The sequence below is a fragment of the Pelobates fuscus genome, chromosome 3 (assembly GCF_036172605.1).
Source record: "Pelobates fuscus isolate aPelFus1 chromosome 3, aPelFus1.pri, whole genome shotgun sequence".
Classification (NCBI taxonomy): Eukaryota; Metazoa; Chordata; class Amphibia; order Anura; family Pelobatidae; genus Pelobates; species Pelobates fuscus.
The window spans coordinates 267,110,762-267,129,759 of NC_086319.1; the positions used below are offsets into that span (position 1 = coordinate 267,110,762).

The 18,998-nt window shown below is 38.2% G+C and overlaps 1 protein-coding gene across 1 annotated transcript; it reads right to left on the reverse strand.

The window, feature by feature from the left end:
* Nucleotides 1-17,806: 17,806 nt before the first annotated feature.
* LOC134601760 (olfactory receptor 13F1-like) lies at nucleotides 17,807-18,748 on the reverse strand. Its single transcript, XM_063446261.1, has one exon. The coding sequence runs from the start codon at nucleotides 18,746-18,748 to the stop codon at nucleotides 17,807-17,809; it is 942 nt and encodes a 313-aa protein (XP_063302331.1).
* Between the last annotated feature and the right edge of the window lie 250 nt (nucleotides 18,749-18,998).

Below are 18,998 nucleotides of genomic sequence, written 5' to 3' on the forward strand. Positions count from 1 at the left end.
GACAGTCGAGCACAGGTGATAGCTCTGATACAGGCTGATGTGGCATGAATCCGGTGTTCCAGGGACATTATAGTAGCAAGCAGACTGTACCTGCCGTTCCCTAGATGGGGCATGAGCTGACAAGTCTTATACTGAGCAGCTGCTTTTTAGTTAGGCCTAGTGTCACCATATTTTTGCAATTGGCCTAGTTAACTTCTCAATCCGAGCATTTCCCTTTTTTCTATTTGGGTCATGCAGCCTCCCAGGGGAATGTTCTTCAGTCACATATGATAAGATATATCCATCTCGCACCATCATGGTACTGATGACACCTATGAATCCAACAGAGCATATCTCAAAATCAGTTACTTTTAATATGATTTATTTTTTGGTTTTGTTTTCATTCATAGTTTACCTTTTTTGTTATATCTATGAAGCACACTCACATGCATTTTATGACATGCTCGAAACAGTGTGGGTGGAAATTGTTTTGTTGCTGCGACCTTAGTTCGACACTCTACAATTATATGCAGTTGTTTATTTAACCATTTACTCTGTTGACGTGCTATACATAAACTTGCAAGGGTCTGCATGTTAAACTTAAAACATGGGATGTTGTTATATGCCAGTTCTTACTGCAATTTGCCAGGGGTTTCACCATTGTGTAATATATCACCGTACCTGATGCTTTATTTTGTACTAGTACCTATAACATTAGGTTTTAGAGTACAGTGTGTCTGGTAATCATACAGGCTAAAAGTCAAATTAAAGCCTAAAGTTAAACCCTTAAAGGACCACTATAGTGCCAGGAAAACATACTCGTTTTCCTGGCACTATGGTGCCCTGAGGGTGCCCCCAGCCTCAGGGTCCCACTGAAGGGGGAGGAAGGGGTTAATCCCTTACCTTTTTTCCAGCGCTGGGCTCCCTTGGCGCTGGGACTCGGCTCCCTCTTCTGACGTTACAGGCTGAATGCGCATGCGCGGCAAGAGCTGCGCGCGCATTCAGCCAATCTAAATCTAGCTGATTTTCACAATGAGAAGCGCGGAAGCACCTCTAGTGGCTGTCAATGAGACAGCCACTAGAGGCTGGATTAACCCTATTGCAAACATAGCAGTTTCTCTGAAACTGCTATATTTACAGCAATAAGTGTTAAACCTAGATGGACCTGGCACCCAGACCACTTCATTAAGCTGAAGTGGTCTGGGTGCCTATAGTGGTTTATCGTGTACTTCTCTCAGCTTTGCTTATATTTCAAAAAAGTTTACATAATTTCCCGTTTGTATTGATGAGAGAAGCATTCACTCTACATAAAAGCTTGATTGGACACATGAGTACTAAAACACTTTCTCAAGCAAGTGACTAACAGACTATTTCTATACCTAATTTTAACATATACTTATGGGGATAACTCCCAATAAAACGTGGTTCCTAAACTTAAACCGTGATTTAATAATCCCACTCAATTAATTTTAATACTCTTAGATTAATTTCTAAAATTATAACTTTTCAAAACACTCATATATCAAATGTTAAAAACATAAAAACATCTAAATATAAAAATATGAAGACATTTTTTACACTATTAAACCTCATAAAAATTCAGAAATTCTTCAACAATTGATTATTTTTTTACTGCAGAATCCGAACTTCTGGCCTTTGTTCCCAATAATGAATAGTGCAAGGGTGAGATTACCTAAACAACACACTCTCTCCATGTTAAATGAGTATATGATTTATTTATATCCTCTTTTGGGTCATTTTGCTGAAATATCTTCTAATAATGTCTTCCAGCAAAATACTTTTTAATTTACCAATACAAATATAATACATTAGTTCAATAGATTATAATTGCCTCACTTACTAAAGTACTAATTTCAGCATGAATTTCTTCTGATCATTATTAAAAATGACATTTCACCATTGCTATGATCAATGAGGTACACTAGATGAGCCTTACTTTAGACAAAACAAACCACCCCCTCTTTTTTATTTTTTTTAATCAGGACCATGACAGTATATATCTGTGGCTGATTAATAACATCGTTATTGACCACCTGAGAGGACAGGTTGCTGAGTACCTAAACCTCAACCACCCATGTATCAAAGATTAAAGGGATCAACACAATGTACAGAATAATTGTGTAGCAAAATGCCATTACAACAATCCATAGGGATAACATACTTCTTGGCACAAACTATTTAAAGAATATAGTTAACTCTAATCCGGACAATACTCCCTTAATAGTACTTCTTAATAAGGTAGAGCTATCTCTTTGTCCTTCCAGTCTGTTTCCAATAAAAGAAGAACCGTTCAGGATTACTCACTTAACAATGGGAAATGTGAATCCACAATTTGATCTGCTGCATTTTGTGGGGCCCCTTTCACATAAGATGTAACAAGCACTTTACTTGCAAAGTCTCATATTATCAAAAGTCTCCAGAAGTGATAGCATGCAATGGTTTCATTCTTGCTGGCTGTACCTGTTTTTAAAACACTAAAAGCTTGTGTCAATGACATGCAAATATTCCTCACATTACTCATTAAACTCATAGACAATGGACATGAACACATAACACACCAATTCATTACAAAACATAGAATTCATACTCAGCAATCACTGCAATATGATTCATGTTGTCATCCAACATAACAGAAAACAAAAGACATAGTTGATGTTTCTAATACCCCACCTCCTATAGTCTGTAAGCTTGTTTGAGTAGGGTCCTCTTCAACCTATTGTAACTGTAAGTTTTCTTGTAATTGTCCTATTTATTGTTACATCCCCCCTCTCAAAATATTATAAAGCGCTACGGAATCTGTTGGCGCTATATAAATGGCAATAATAATAATAATAATAATAATAATAGATACAACCAGCAGAGTTGCCAATGCAAAAGCACATTCATGTATACGCAGATAAATCATAACAAATCCAAAATAAGTTAATACAATAAATAAATAAATGTCACACTCTTTATCCCTCAGGGGAAACACAGTATGTAGGGTTCTATGATTAGGGCATAGTAATTTTTACAAAGGGTAGTTAACAAACTGACAAAGGTGATCGATTACAAATGCAATCTGAAACGAACACCTTCAAGTAAAGGAGCACTATAGGGTCAAAAACACAAACATGTATTCCTGACCCTATAGGGTTAAAACCACAATCTAGCCCCCCTGGTCCCCTCATGCCTCTCTAAATATAGTAAAATCTTACTTGAATTCAAGTCTGCAGCTGCATACTTGTCCCTGTTTCCTTTAGACCTGTCCACTGCCTGCTGACATCAGCAGAATTGGTAGCCTGATTCAATCACAATGCTTCCCCATAGGAAACATAGAAACATAGAATGTGATGGCAGATAAGAACCATTCAGCCCATCTAGTCTGCCCAATTTTGGATGAGACTGATAAAGAGGCAGATCAGGGGCAGAGCCAGCACAATTGCAGCCCTGGTCAATCAGCATCTCCTCATAGAGATGAATTGAACCAATGAATCTCTATGAGGAAAGTTCAGTGTCTGCATGCAGAGGGAGGAGACACTGAATGTTTGGATGCATTTTAGGCAGCCAACACCCAGGAAGGATCTCTAACAGCCATCTGAGGAGTGGTCAGTGAAGTTATCACTAGGCTGTAATGTAAACACTGCATTTTTTCTGGAAAGACAGTGTTTACAGCAAAAAGCCTCAAGGTAATGATTCTACTCACCAGAACAAATTCAATAAGCTGTAGTTGCCATCGGGGGGAGGAGCGATGACGTAGGACGTGCACGGAGGAGCACGTCCGCCTCGTGGAGATGCTGACGCGCTAGGGGAGTGAAGCAGCGTGAAGCCCCTGATGTCTCGTGCAGCCGCGTTTAAATCTCTCCCTAAGCTAAGAAAAACCCGCTAACCGCCGCCCGCCTGCAGCCCAGCCGAGCCGAGCCTTTTATGCAGCCACAGCCGTACCCCAGCTTGACCCCAGCCTGAGTTGGCATCCAGACACCGCCGACATTGCCGACAAGGTGAAAGCCGAGTCGCCATTCAGGTATTGCCGATACTGTTAATACTACCGACACTCCCGACACTCCCGAGGATATGGGGGTCTGAGGCAGCGGAGAGTCCGACCCCAGTGCGAACGAGGTGGTCCGGTGGTGCCCAGAAGAGCTACTGGAGATAAGACTCCCCTAATTGTAATTACAACGCGACAGACAAGTGAGTGTTGGGAGTCTGGGGCCCGAATTAGGAAGAATAGAGGTATTAATGTAACCGCTGATAAACGGAGCCCGGTATAAAAATCGGAGAAAAAAAAAAAAAAAGGGGCAGCCAGCAGTATAAAAGGATAAAAAAAAAAAAGTATAAAAGGATATAAAAAAGGGGTGCTCCTAGAGATCTTAAGGCTACAAGCCTCAAGTCAATAAGGTGTGTACTTTTTTTTTGGGCACTCCTGTTGGAGACAGAAATAAATATTTGGGAGAAGCAGAATAAGAGGGGCGAATTAGCTGTTGTTGCGGCTGTGGTTACTTTATTCAATACAAAGGGCAGCGACCTGAGGGACCTGAGGGAAAGTAAAGGGCAAGGAAGAGAAAAAAAAAAAAGGGAAGAAAGAAGAAAGAGACAGAAAAGAAGATATAAAGGGAACTTCCTCAAAATATTTAAAATAATAAATAAATAAGGAAGCATCAAGAGACAAGAAATATAGCCCACAAAGAAAAAAAGAGAGAAAACAGAGAAAGGAAAAAAAAAAGGGAGAAAGAAAGGGGGGAATAATAAAGACTAAGTGAATCTGGATTAAGGAAGATACTAAGCCGTATAGCACTTTTCATCACAAGCAAGCATAACTAAGCACCTGGCTAAAGGCTAAAGAGGGGCTAAAAGAGCAGAAGAGGAAAAGGAGAAAGAAGGGGAGAAATTTTTTCTTTTTTTCTTTTTTTTGGTTTGCCATGGCTTCAAGGAAAGGCCAAGATAGTAAACAGCTCACTAAAAGAGATAGAGAAAAGAAACAAGAAGGCAAGACAGATAGAAGGCTCTCCTTTTCAGCATCACAGCTAACTCAGAAACAGGAGATAGATCATCAGAATGTATCGGACTCCTCATCTCAATCTCTTAAAGAATTGGAGAATTTGTCACCAAAGAGCTTAACAAAAAAGAAATTGTCTTCTAATGAATATAGTGCGGAAGAACTACATAGCTATCTTGAGTCTTGCTTTGAACGACAATTAGACAAGATTAAGACTGGAATCCAAGAGGGTCTTATAGAATTTAAAACAGAGTTAATACAGTTGGAAAAAAAATTTAAGCAATATGAAGAAAAATTGGAAGCGCTGGAATTTCAGCAAGTCTCTGCAGAAGATAATATGAGAAAAGCAAATCAAAAAATAGCTGATTTGGAACTCAAAATCGCAGAGCTGGAAGATAGGTCTCGACGTAATAATTTAAGAATCCGTGGCATTCCAGAATCTGTTAATAACGATACATTGCAAGAGCATATAACGGAGCTCTTTGTGCAATTAGGCATACAAATGACAAATCCATCACATTTTATGGAAAGATGCCACAGAATTATGAAACCAGATTTTGTGGCACAAGGTGAGCCTAGAGATGTAATGATCTGCTGCTCGACATACATAATGAAAGAACAAGCGTTAAAAGCAGCTAGATTCATCAAATTGAATGATCCATATAAGAATATCATGATTTTTCCGGACATCTCATACTATACCAGGGTGAAAAGAAAACCGTTTGCACTATACACAAAGATTTTACGGCAGAAAAATATTAGATACTCTTGGAGGTATCCCTGCAAATTAACAATCTCTCATGAAGCAAGGACATACGCTTTCTCAGATGTCACGGCAATTGCAAAGTGGATTAGACAGCAGAACTTTGATCAGACCAACCTAACAGAGGGAGACAAAGTATGAAATGGAGAAGAAAAACAACAGAATTTTAAAGGGGGAGGTTTTTTTTTTTTGTTTTTTTTTTCTCTCTCTCCTCTAACTCAGAAGACATAAAAGAAAAACAGAAGGACACTTTTGCTATCTTTACCCGGAAAATATAAATCAGCTATCAGATATCCGTGAGGAGATAGACATTCACATTGGACACTCTCTATTTCTTTATGTGTATAAACCTTTATTGGTATTAGGAGGATAAATAGAAATTAGGAGGAACAAATGTAATATAGAGGTGAAGCTGGTGTATTATAAATTACAAAGGTAGAGGGAGGACAAACGTTGCACATAAGGATTAAAGGAAATATTGAGCCACTATAATAAGTAAATGTATGTAAAAGAGAGTCGATTTAAATGAGGTCACGTAATATAGTTGGTGCATTATAAATTATAAATGGTAGAGGGAGGACAAACGTTGCACAGAAGGATTAAAGGAAATATAGAGGCACTAAAATAAGTAAATGCATGTAAAATTGAGTAGATTTAAATGTGGTCACTTAATATATACAAAGATATGAATAATTTAAAGAAATAAGAAATAAGAATAAATGGGATTACTAAAGGGCACAGGTAGAAAGGGAATACAAAGAGAATGTTATTCATTAGAGATTGATTATTGTTTATGATCACATATGGCACGAAATATAAAGGTGGAGGTATAATATTGAGGCTAATAATCCCCACAAGAAAAAGGTATAAATTGAGGCTGATAATGCCCACAAGAAAAAGATACTGATAGATAGATATTGACATGGGAGACAGAACGGAATATGGATGAGAGTAAAGAGATAGATGCTTATGAATTGAATATATATAAAGATCTGATTTTTTTTTTTTTTTTTTCCCTCTCGCCCGCTTGTGAGATGAGGTTTGATAGTAGCGGGATAACTAGGACTTGATGTAATATGATTAGGAAGGAAAAAGAAAGAGAAAGGGGGACAAAAAGAGAAGAAAGGGAAAACTACCCAAAGAGGGCGGTTCAGCATCAAAATACTGATCCGGATTAGGATCTACTTGGAGGCCCTGTGAAAAAAAAAAAAAAGGGGTAATCACAGGACCATCCACACTTCCTTAAGGGATGTCTATTCGACATTTAGTGTCTTTTGTATGTGGTTTATGTTGTTTGGTTTGTTACAAGTTGACGCCGGTGGCTAGGAAATACAAAACTCAATTACATAGGATAAAAGATAAGGTAACAAAATATCGAAAGAGAAGGAAAAAAGTAGGATCAGGAATATATGATTAGTGTTGTTTCAATAAATGCACAGGGCTTGAACTCTCCTCAAAAAAGGAGATTATTATTTGAAAGGGCAAAAAAAGAGAATGCGCAAGTGGTAGGAATACAAGAGACCCACTGGCGGAGAGATGATAAGATAACATTCAGTTCTAAAGACTTCTCTACCTCATTCTGTTCGTCGTATAAAGATAAAAAAAAGAGGGGAGTTGCTATTTTTTTCTCTTCGGCATTAAATCTCTCCACAAAGTACGTAAAAACGGACAAAATGAGCAGATGGATTATTTTTATAGGGACAATAGAAAATCAATTATATACAATTGCGAATATCTATGCCCCAAATACCTCCCAGATATCGTTCCTTCATAAGTTTTTTGCACAATTAGAAAAAATCAAGCAAGGACGTATTATTGTCATGGGTGATTTTAACCTGACTATTGACCCTAACTTAGACAGAAGCTCTGAAAAGACCAAAAGTCCCTCTAGAAATATCATCAATTTGGCAAAAAAAATTCGTAATATCATTCAAAATGAAGGGCTATATGATTGCTGGAGGATTTTTCATCCCTCAGAGAAAGACTTCACGTGTTTTAGTAAGACGCACTGTTCATACTCAAGAATAGATTTTATATTTGGAGATCGAAGCTTATTGGAACATGTGCAGTCTACAAATATAGGCACGGTCACGTGGTCGGATCATAATATGGTAAAAATTAAGTTAAAGAATAATATCTTAAAGCAAAGACCAGATTGGAAATTAAACAATAAGTTATTAATCACTAAAGTGAATAGGGAACAGATTGCCAAGGAGATAGATATGTACTGGGAGGAGAATGACAATAACGAAGTGGCCTCGGACATAAAATGGTGCGCATTTAAAAGCGTTATTAGGGGCCATTTAATTAGTTTAGAAGCTAAAGATAAGAAAAATAGACAAGAATCCTTATCGAGTTTATATATTGAACTAAGTGAATGCCGGAAGGAAAATATTGTTGCCCCGGGGAGAACTAGGTCAAATCAGATTAGGATCATAGAAAATAAAATCAATGACATTTTGATGTCTAGAATAAATAGAAACCTACAGATTATGAGAACGAACTACTACTATAGGGGTAATAAGGCGGATAAGATTCTTACTAATAAAGTGAAGAATCAACAAAAAAATAAACTAATTACAAAAATAAAACAGGGAAACGATATTATACTGGATCCTAAGAAAATTGGAATGGTATTTAGAAATTATTATTATAATTTATATAACTTACCGACGATATCATCCCAAGAGGATATAAATAATTACCTCCAGAGTATTCATATCCCTAGACTTAACGAGCTACAATTAGAGCAATTAAACGCAGAGATATCTTTGCAAGAAGTCCTGGATTCAATAGATTCTATGAAAAAAAATAAGGCCCCAGGCCCAGACGGGTTTACGGATTCTTTTTTTAAAATATATAGGGACAGACTGGCCCCGGGGATGGCGGAATGTTATAATTTAGCGATTAACACCGGCAAATTACCTAAGGAAATGCTGGAGGCAAATATTACTCCTATTCTAAAAAATAACAAAAATCCAGAAGAAATAACGAACTATCGACCTATTGCCTTATTAAATAATGATTATAAAATTTATGCCTCAATTATTGCCAATAGAATTAAGAATATAATTCCTTTCCTGATTGCGGAGGATCAGGTAGGCTTTATACCAGGCAGGATGTCCTCAAATCATATCAGGAGGATATTAAATATATTTACTAAAATCCATGAGAATAAAACCCCTTTCTTAGTGATGGCCTTAGATGGAGAAAAGGCATTCGACAGGGTCGGTTGGAATTTTATGAATTCAACACTAAAAGCGTTTGGATTTGCTGGCCAGATCATATCGGCGATAATGGCCTGCTATTCTTCACCATCTAGTAGGATAGTAGGAGGGGGGATTAAGTCGGAGTGGTTCACGCTATCAAATGGCACACGCCAAGGCTGCCCTCTCTCTCCACTATTATACATTCTAACGGCGGAACCTTTAGCATACGAAATACGCAACAACACGGATATAACTGGGTTTTAAAAAGGGGATAAGGATTTTAAGATAAGTCAATATGCTGATGATACTTTGATAACGTTAACCAATCCCGGCAAGTCAGTTCCAGTTGCCATGCAGGTAATTGAAAGATATAGTTTCCTGTCAAATTATGAACTTAACGTGCAAAAAACAATGGTATTATCCTTCTATATGGAGGGAAGAGAATTACAACAGTTAAAAGAACATTTTTCCTTCAAATGAGAAAAAAAGGGATTTGTATATCTTGGAATTAATATAGTGAAGGATCCAGAGAACACAATGAAGGCCAATATAATTCCCCTTATTAGAGAATGTACTCATTCTCTGAAACAATGGAACGCCCTGCAGTTATCATGGTGGGGAAGGGTTAATTTTATTAAGGCATATGTCTTCCCCAAGTTTATATACTTAATGAGGATGATTCCTTTACAGATTCACCCCCAACGACTTAGACTTGTGAATAAACTATTCAGGGATTATATCTGGTCTGATAAGAAACCTAGAATTGGCCAGGATCTTTTATATTTGAAGTATAAGGAAGGAGGGATCGGTTTTCCAAACATTTTTTTGTATCACCAAGCGTCACAGTTGATGCATACTCTGCCTTTAATTAGGCGGTATCCGTGCCCATAAGATTGGTTCAAAATAGAAGGGGCAGATATTACAGATCCATACAATAATATCAGATTAATGTGGCCGACAAGAAAGAACAGTAGAAATAAAAATATAAGCTGCAGGACGGATAATCTGATAACTAGATCGCTCTTAAAGTTTTGGCTACATCTTAAAAAACTTTTAGACCTGAAAAATAAAGTCTTACCAGCGCTTACTTTTAAAAATTTAGACATATGGATGGGAAATATGGATACGTCCGAATGGACTAGATTTGGAGTAAAAAAATTAGCGGATCTTTTAGTAGATGGGAAGATTATGCCCTTTGCTGAGATACGCAGAATATATGGTATTTCGTTCTCACAATCGCTTAATTATATTAGAATCAAAAGTTTTTTGCAAAGCACCCTTGGAAGAAATATGTGCTCTTTCTCATTATCTAAATTAAATGCGTTGATAGATTCAGAGAAAAATACTAAATTACTAACGAGATGCGTTGAGATTATAAAAATGATAAAAAGACCGGCTTACCCTATAGCGAAAAGCAAATGGGAAAGAGATTTGGCAATAAAAGTCGATATAAAGGAATGGTATAAGGCTTTACAATCAGTTTACTCCACGATACACTGTCTAAATATCAGGGAAGCACATTTTAAAATACTTAATAGATGGTATATGACTCCTAATAAGATTCAGAAATTCACAAAAGAGGGGACATCTAAATGCTGGAGATGTGGAAATGAGGGAGCAAATGAATTACATATATGGTGGGACTGTGCACCAATTAAGGAAGCCTGGGTTCAACTAATGGATCACATAAATATATTTTTGGACTTGAACCATTCTTGGACCCCAGAAAATTTGCTCTTACATCTGAATCTACCACAATTAACTAAAGATAAGAGAGATCTTCTGATTCAGGCCTTGATGGCCTTTAAAATGGCCATCGCCAAAAATTGGAAGGGGACAATAGTAGATCCATGGCCACAAATCAAAGCATCCATTATTGTTCAATGTAAAATGGAAAGGGGAATAGCCTCTAATCTAAGTATTAATATCAGACAATATGAGATCTGGGATGATTGGCTAAAGGTTCTTGAGAATTAAATGCTGAAATATAAACACTGTGCTGTAATTAATCGGTAATTTCTGATTGGCAATCTCTGAAAGAGAGGAAATATAATCTAATCTTATGTAATTTGAGGGTAGAGCTGAATGAATAGGGAAGGGTGGTCAACTTTGTTATGTTTTTGAGTCTTTATGTATGTCTTTATTTATTGTATTTGTTTGTATGATATGCATGACATGTATGCAATGTATGATATGCTTATATGTGATGTTTATATAAAAGAAAAACTAATAATAAATAAATTTATAAAAAAAAATAAAAAATAAGCTGTAGTTGTTGTTCTGGTGACTATAGTGTCCCTTTAAATATATTACTCTATTATCTATCTTGGGCAAAACACAGAGATAATTGGGATTTATACTTTTATACCATTTACAGAGATCCTCTTGAACAAGCTCTTGCATATTTAGAATTACAAACAGCTTTTTCACCTTTACAGAGACAGTCAATACTTAAGATATAACATCACTCGGCAAAAGAAACAATTTAATAGCTACAACTTATTATATAGTAAATTTATACTATACGTTACTCAATTCCATACAGTGGTATACCCTTAAAGATGAAACTACTGAAATGGGGAGTTAGTATTGTGCCACTTCTTAATTTCATACCCTAACAGGGCCGTCTTTAACACAGGGCAAAAGGGGCAGCTGCCCCGGGCCCAGTTACTCCTGGGGGGCTCAAAGCAGCTGCCCTGTGGGCCCACACTGCCCACAACAATTTGGAGGGGCCTATCAGGTGGCTCATGCATTTAGGGTCACCCGATGGGTATCTCTGAACAGAGACCCGGTGGGGTGCCAGGGCCCTTTAAGAGCCAACCGGGCCCCTGTAGTATTAGCTGGCTGGGAGGAAGTGACAGCTGATCACTTCCTCCCAGCTTCAGAAGAGAGCACCGCGGGAGGAAGGAGGCAGCAGCAGGTAGCAGCATGGGGAGGAGAGGCAGGAATGAGCTGCTGCTTATTCCCACTCCCATCAGCCTCAGCCAGCACTAAGCTGCGTTGAAGGTAAGTGAATCCAGTCCCTGATCCTCTCCTTCTGGGTGAATGGCTGCAGCTAGGATAGTTTTTAGAAAAAACACCCCACTCAATGCCCCTGCCCTGATTTCCCCCACTTACTGCTTATCTTCTCTGTGCCCCCACTTACTGCTTATCTTCTCTGTGCCCTCACTCTCTGGCGCTGCCCTGCCTTCCCCACTCACTTTTTCTCTCCTCTCTGCCCCTGCCCTGCCTTCCCCCACTCACTTCTTCTCTTCTCTATGCCCCCACTCTCTGGCCCTGCCCTGCCTTCCCCACTCACTTTTTCTCTTCTCTCTGCCCCTGCCATGCCTTCCCCCACTCCCTTTTTCTCTTCTCTATGCCCCCACTCTCTGGCCCTGCCATGCCTTCCCCCACTCACTTCTTCTCTTCTCTATGCCCCCACTCTCTGGCCCTGCCCTGCCTTCCCTCTTACTTCTTCTCTTCTCTGTGCCCCCACTCTCTGCCCCTGCCCTGCCTTCCCCCACTCACGTCTTCTCTTCTCTATGCCCCCACTCTCTGCCCCTGCCCTGCCTTCCCCCACTCACTTCTTATCTTCTCTATGCCCCCACTCTCTGCCCCTGCCCTGCCTTCCCCCACTCACTTCTTCTCTTCTCTATGCCCCTACTCTCTGCCCCTGCCCTGCTTTCCCTCACTTACTGCTTCTCGGTGCCCCCACTCACTGCTCCTGCCTTCCCCCCTCACTGCTTTTTTTACCCTGTGCCCCCACTCACTGCCTTTCTACTATGTGCCCCCACTCACTGCTTTTTTTTGTTTAGCTGAGTTTAATTATTGCTGCAGTTGCATTTGAGCACAGTGTTTATTTTATGTTTTAATTCTTTTTTTTGTTGTGCATTACATATAACAGTACCAGCTTGCTTTGCCACAGCAGCATCAGCATTTACAAGCTTTATGCCTCCTCCAACTCTTTGCTTCTGCCCTGCTGCAAACATAAAAATTATCCCATGTATGTCAGAGTGTGTGTATCTGTGTGTATGTGTGTGCCAGTGTGTAACTGTGTCGGTGTGTATCTGAGTGTTTATGTGCCAGTGTGCATATCATAATTTGTGTGCATGTGCCAGTGTGTGTATCTGTATGTCAAGGTATGTGCATGTGTCAGTATGTTTATATGTGTGTTGATGTTTATGTAACTGTGTATGTGTATACATCCCAGCAATCAAAAACAACATGCAAACACATCCCTGATAACACAAACATTACAGACAAACACACCCCTGATTTCAAACTCCAAAATTATATATAAAACACACCCTTTACTCAAACACCAATACTATACACAAATGTTTAGAAGACAACACTACATCCTATAACAACCCTGAAGGCAAATATTACATACAAACAAAACCCAGTATTAAAATGCCAAAATGATATGCATACACCAACTCACAGTTGAATACCTGCATTTAAAAGTCAACCATACATACAAACACACACACACCACTGCATTCAAACGCAAACACTACACACAAGTACACCTCTGCATTCCAATTGTAATAGTACATACAAATACACCTCTTCATGCACACATATACTCTATACAAAAACAGGCTTACATTCAAATGCACAAACACTGCACACAAATACAACCCTACAAGAATAGGCAAAGTATAGATCCCCAGCTAGCATAGCATTGTGGGAGTTGTATGACAGATGGGGGTGTATCTTTTCACCACTCTTGTGCTAGAGGGGGAGGCCCAAACAACTTTCTTGTACCAGGGCTTCTCTGCATTAGTTCCGCCACTGGGTTGGAATGTAAGGCATGATTGCATGCCAGGGAGTGGGAGGGCAGCAGGGTCCAGGGGGCCCAAGCAAATGCTTGCCCAGGGTCCAATCACTATTAAAGACGGCCCTGTACCCTAAAGTTAAAATGTATTTTAGTTTTATCATGTTTTATCCACTGTTTAATCAGGGATCTGTCTTCCTCCCACTGCCCCAGGAAGGGAGGGTGGTGACATATGAACTGCTGTATTATACATCATTTATTTAGTGAGGATTAGCTACAGTATGGGTCTTCAGACATTTCATGTGAAATGGGTTTGTTAACTATCTTGTGTGTTGTTTGGTATATAATCTGTCCACAGAGCGGGATTTATGGAACTATCCCTAAATATGTTTTTCTAATCTAAGGCGAAGTCATTTAAAATTTAGCCACTCATTCAGATTACAAATTCTTTCACTGCAAAAATATATTCCTAGTCCCAATGTAAAAAAAGGAAAAATATTGGCCTCATTGAGTTTCTTAATAACAAACATAGAAATCATACATTCTTATAAGAATTGCATCAGGCTCTATTTAGTAAAATACAGTTCTTAAAATTATTTTATCCTCCCTCTCTTGCCAGAGACAGATAAGAAAGCAGAAAAAGAAATGGGATAGCATAGGAGTTATCCTAGGAGTTATCCTAGGAGGCACCCACTTTGTTAATTTCCTAATTGTCAAAAACCTAAAATGTAAATGCCTATCTATCTAAACATTGAGACAATAGGACTCTTCCAATATCAATCTCAATAACAGACATCACCCGAATGGTTACTCTCAATAACAGACATCACCCGAATGGTTACTCTCAATAACAGACATCACCCGAATGGTTACTCTCAATAACAGACATCACCCGAATGGTTACTCTCAATAACAGACATCACCCGAATGGTTACTCTCAATAACAGACATCACCCGAATGATTACTCTCAATAACAGACATCACCCTAATGGCTACTCTCAATAACAGACATCACCCGAATGGTTACTCTCAATAACAGACATCACCCGAATGATTACTCTCAATAACAGACATCACCCTAATGGCTACTCTCTATAAAAGCCTCCTACAGGTTCAAAAAAGAGAACTAGAATACCTCCGGGAATAAGGATAAATAGATCTGTATAGTCACTGGTAGCTTTTGCAGTGATCTATGCCAGCACGAGCCTTCAGAATTGTTAGGGTTAAAAACACCTCATGGTATCAGAACCCAAGTAAAATGCCATGGACTTTCGCTACAACCACAGGTATTTTCTTTCTCAGGTCTCTATTAAGCGCTGGGAATACTCAATGAAGTCCCACCACTCTGATGTAGTATCAATAAGTATTCAGAGGTTTTAATACGTAGTACCTCGCATATATAAAACACCGTTTGTCTAGGGGTGTATACATCAACGGCAACATTAACCAGTCATGGGTCTTTTAGAACCAAAAGTATAATTTTTCATAGAACGTTTTGTATTGCGGTTAGTTAGTCTCCTGTTCACTGATGCAAGAGACAGTCTTAGATTTAGGAGCCCAATTATAAAATTGCAGGTTTCAAAAATAATGCTATTTTTTTTCAAGTACAGGATGCTTACAAAAAGATAGCGAAAGCTTGTGTCAGGCCCAAGAACACAAGAACAGAAAGACATTGTATGTTTAAAAATGCGAGTTTAACTCTTTCAAAGCATGAGTATCTTGTATTATAATCAGGTCTACTGTCCATATGGTCTTTCAAAATATTTATACAGTAATACTTTAGCTATGTAATAAGAAATACAGAAAAAGAAAGCAGGATATGAGACTGGCACCCTGTAACATAGATATATATAGCTCTGTATGTCTAGGGGAATATTCACGAAGCATTGCATAGGTAAATCATTTTTTTACCAACACCTTCTGTATCACTCATTTTAATCTGTCTATGTCTCTTCCCCCCAGCCCCTTTAGTGTGTGTTCCCTAACCGATCAGTGTGTCTATCTTTACTCTGCATGTGTGTCTTTCACTCCCCCTTCTTTTATGGTTTCTTCCCCCTCACCCTCTAGGTGTGCCTGCCTGCTTACCTCCACATAGCGTGGTCAAACAGACCGTGGAAGGGGATCTTCTCCATAAGCAGCTTCCTGTCAGACTGGGTAGAGGATACAGAATATCCTCTACCAGCTGGCCACACTACATGAAGTGACTAGCAGGAAGGAGAGTACTGTGCTCTACACTCCCCTTATGCCAGTCACCCAGACATTGCTGCCCCCAGGCTGGTGTACCTTAAGAACACAACCTGTGTCGCCTTATGGCTGCACCAAGACTGATTTCATTGAGCAGGTACACTTTTAGAGAGCAGTGAGAGCACATACCCCTATACCACTATTAATGAATCAATTTAATAATATAATAAATAAATCACTATTTTATCCAGTGAATATAAATGGCAAGATTATAAGCATACCAATCATATATGGTCTGTTGAAAGTCCTACGGCCTGCCGACTTTTTGTAAACAGGATGCTTTGTTTACAGTTAGATTAGCATGCAGACCTACACTGTGTGGGCTAACAAACTATCTGCACAATTTGTTCCTGCAGCCTTACTCCTGCAGCATTGTGTAAACAGACATCTCAATACTCCTGCTTTTTTAGTTTTTCTGAACAATGGTTTGACACTGCAGCCACAACCAACTCGTCAATCCTCCTATTCAGGTCACATGATGCACAACACCATCATCTCCATGTTAGTATTTTTTCACCATTTTATATGTGAGTGTTTCAATAAAAGCAGACTGTTTTTAAAGAAACAAGAATTCTACTGTGTTTATTTTGTATACAAGACACATGGAATACAGAGAGCAACAGCTGCTGATGTTTTGTTATGTTTTGTTATGTATAGTGAGACTAATGTAACCACTGTGCTCGGTGAAATTCTTCCAAACAATATTCACACCAGGATGGTGCACATTATGCTGATTTATCTCTTTCTACTTGTTCTCTGCCTCTTTAAAATAGACTACTTTATGACATACATATTTTATATTTTTTTAGTTATAGTGTACAAACTAGAAAGATAAACAAAGGATTAGATACTCAATGCATTGCAGATATATATTTTATAGATTGTATGCACTCAATAGTTAATTGTGAGGAGTTGACAACTAAGATATAATAAATTAATAAAAATAAACTAAAAAAAAATATTTTCTCCTTTGGACTGTAAACTATTGTATATAATTGTGCTTTTTTTGCATTTTGCAAGGCTGGCCTTGATACATTTATACCACATTTGTCTACAATCTTTGTTAATCTACCACTTACAGAGTACTTCAGAAAAAAAATCGATGCAATAATAAAATAAATAAATCTATTTTTTTATATCCAGCATTATAAGCATAATAAGCATATATGGTCTGTTGAAAGCCTAGCGACAGTTGACTTGTTATAAACAGGATATTTTGTTTACAATTAGAATAGTATGCACCATATTTAAAAGATTGTCATAAGTATATCAACAAGTGCATTACTCTTAAGTACTATTTATTTAGCTATCTTATCCTTTTTTTAATGAGTCAGGAAATGTATCATCCCATAAAGGGTTACTCTAAGCATCATAACGCTGTAGTGTTTATGATGCCAGGAGAACCCTAATGCCAATGCGTGGTAAATTGGAAAAACTGTTTTGAAATGGTTTGCCCTCTTACCTGGGTCCTTGTCAAGTGATGAGCCATGTGAACTTCAGACCTGCAGAAGCTGGATGTCGATACCACCAGTCATTCATTGGCTGAGAACATCAACTGAGCATTCTCAGCCAATGACTGACCCTCTCTGCATAAAAATAAGCACAGAATTGACATTAGCCAGCCTGGAACATTAGTTCTAGGTTGGTTAATGGTGTACTAATGATGCTGCCAGAGGTGGATTTATAACTCCAGCAGAAATTTTCAATATCCCTGAAACGTTGCACATACAGACTCGAAGAACCATGACTACTTCAAAACATTGAATTGGACATGGTAACCCTTTTGAAGATTACAGGTTAGTTCTGTCACTTTATGTCATGCAATGCCTGGCCTATTTCATAAGCCCATAAAAGTTTAAAATAATTTTGAAATTAGTTTTTTCATGGCTACTAAGACTTCTTTATTTCTCAAGCTATAAACCAGTGGGTTTAACAATGGAACCAAACCAATGTAGAGCAGGGAAAGCAATTTCTCATTTTCCTGGGAAAGCACTGATTGTGACTCTGGTTTTAAATTCAAACTTAGGAAGGTTATAAAAAATAAAATAACCACTATGATGTGAGACGAACAGCTGGAAAGGGCTTTGACTCTGCCTTCTGAGTTACGGACCTTTAAGATGGAAATTATAATGAACACGTAGGAAGTAATAATCAAGCAGAAAGGAAGAAACCCAAAGAGAATACCTTCTACAATTATTAATATCTGGATGTTGTTGGTGTCACTACAAGACATTCTCAACATTGTTTTCACGTCACAAAAAACATGATTGATTTCTCTCATGTTGCAAAATGATAAATTAGACATGATCAAAGAATGCATCAATGAATTCAAGGCACCAAGAAACCAACAGACAGAAGCCAACATTATACATACTTTCTTACTCATTATTAATGGATAGTGCAATGAGACACAAATAGCCACATAACGATCATAAGACATGGCAGTTAGCAGGAAAAATTCTGTACCAACGCAGAATGCAAACACAAACATTTGTGTGATGCAGCACTGAAAATATATTCTGGTGTCACCTGTAAGTGTAATTACTAACAGCTTTGGTAAGATGGTCGACACATACAAAATGTCCTGGACTGACAGGTTACATAGGAAGAAGTACATTGGAGTGTGGAGATGAGACTTAAGACACACAACTATAACAATCACAATGTTTCCAAGTGTAGATAAAAGATACATCATTGCAACCCCCATGAAAAGCACTAGCTGACATTCAACACATTTAGAAAATGCCAGTATGTGGAAATACATCCATGATGTTGTGTTCTCTTCATTCCCACTCATGTCTTCTTAGAGAAAAATAACACATGTGCATACACAACTAACAATGTATCCATTTGCAAAAATACATGTAAATAAAAATCCTTTTATTTTCCATCACTAGGCAGACAGGTTGAACTAACTTCAACATCTGCATTCTTATTTTAGTCTGTACATAGACCATATTTAACAGGTAAAAACAAAATTTCTAAAACAGAATTTTCCAACTTGTTTAATTTTTAAATGCTTGATAAGGAATCCCTGAGAATGTAGA

Coding starts and splice junctions, on each gene's coding strand:
- LOC134601760 (XM_063446261.1), bottom strand. CDS start 18,748: ATGAGTGGGAATGAAGAGAACACAACATCATGGATGTATTTCCACATA.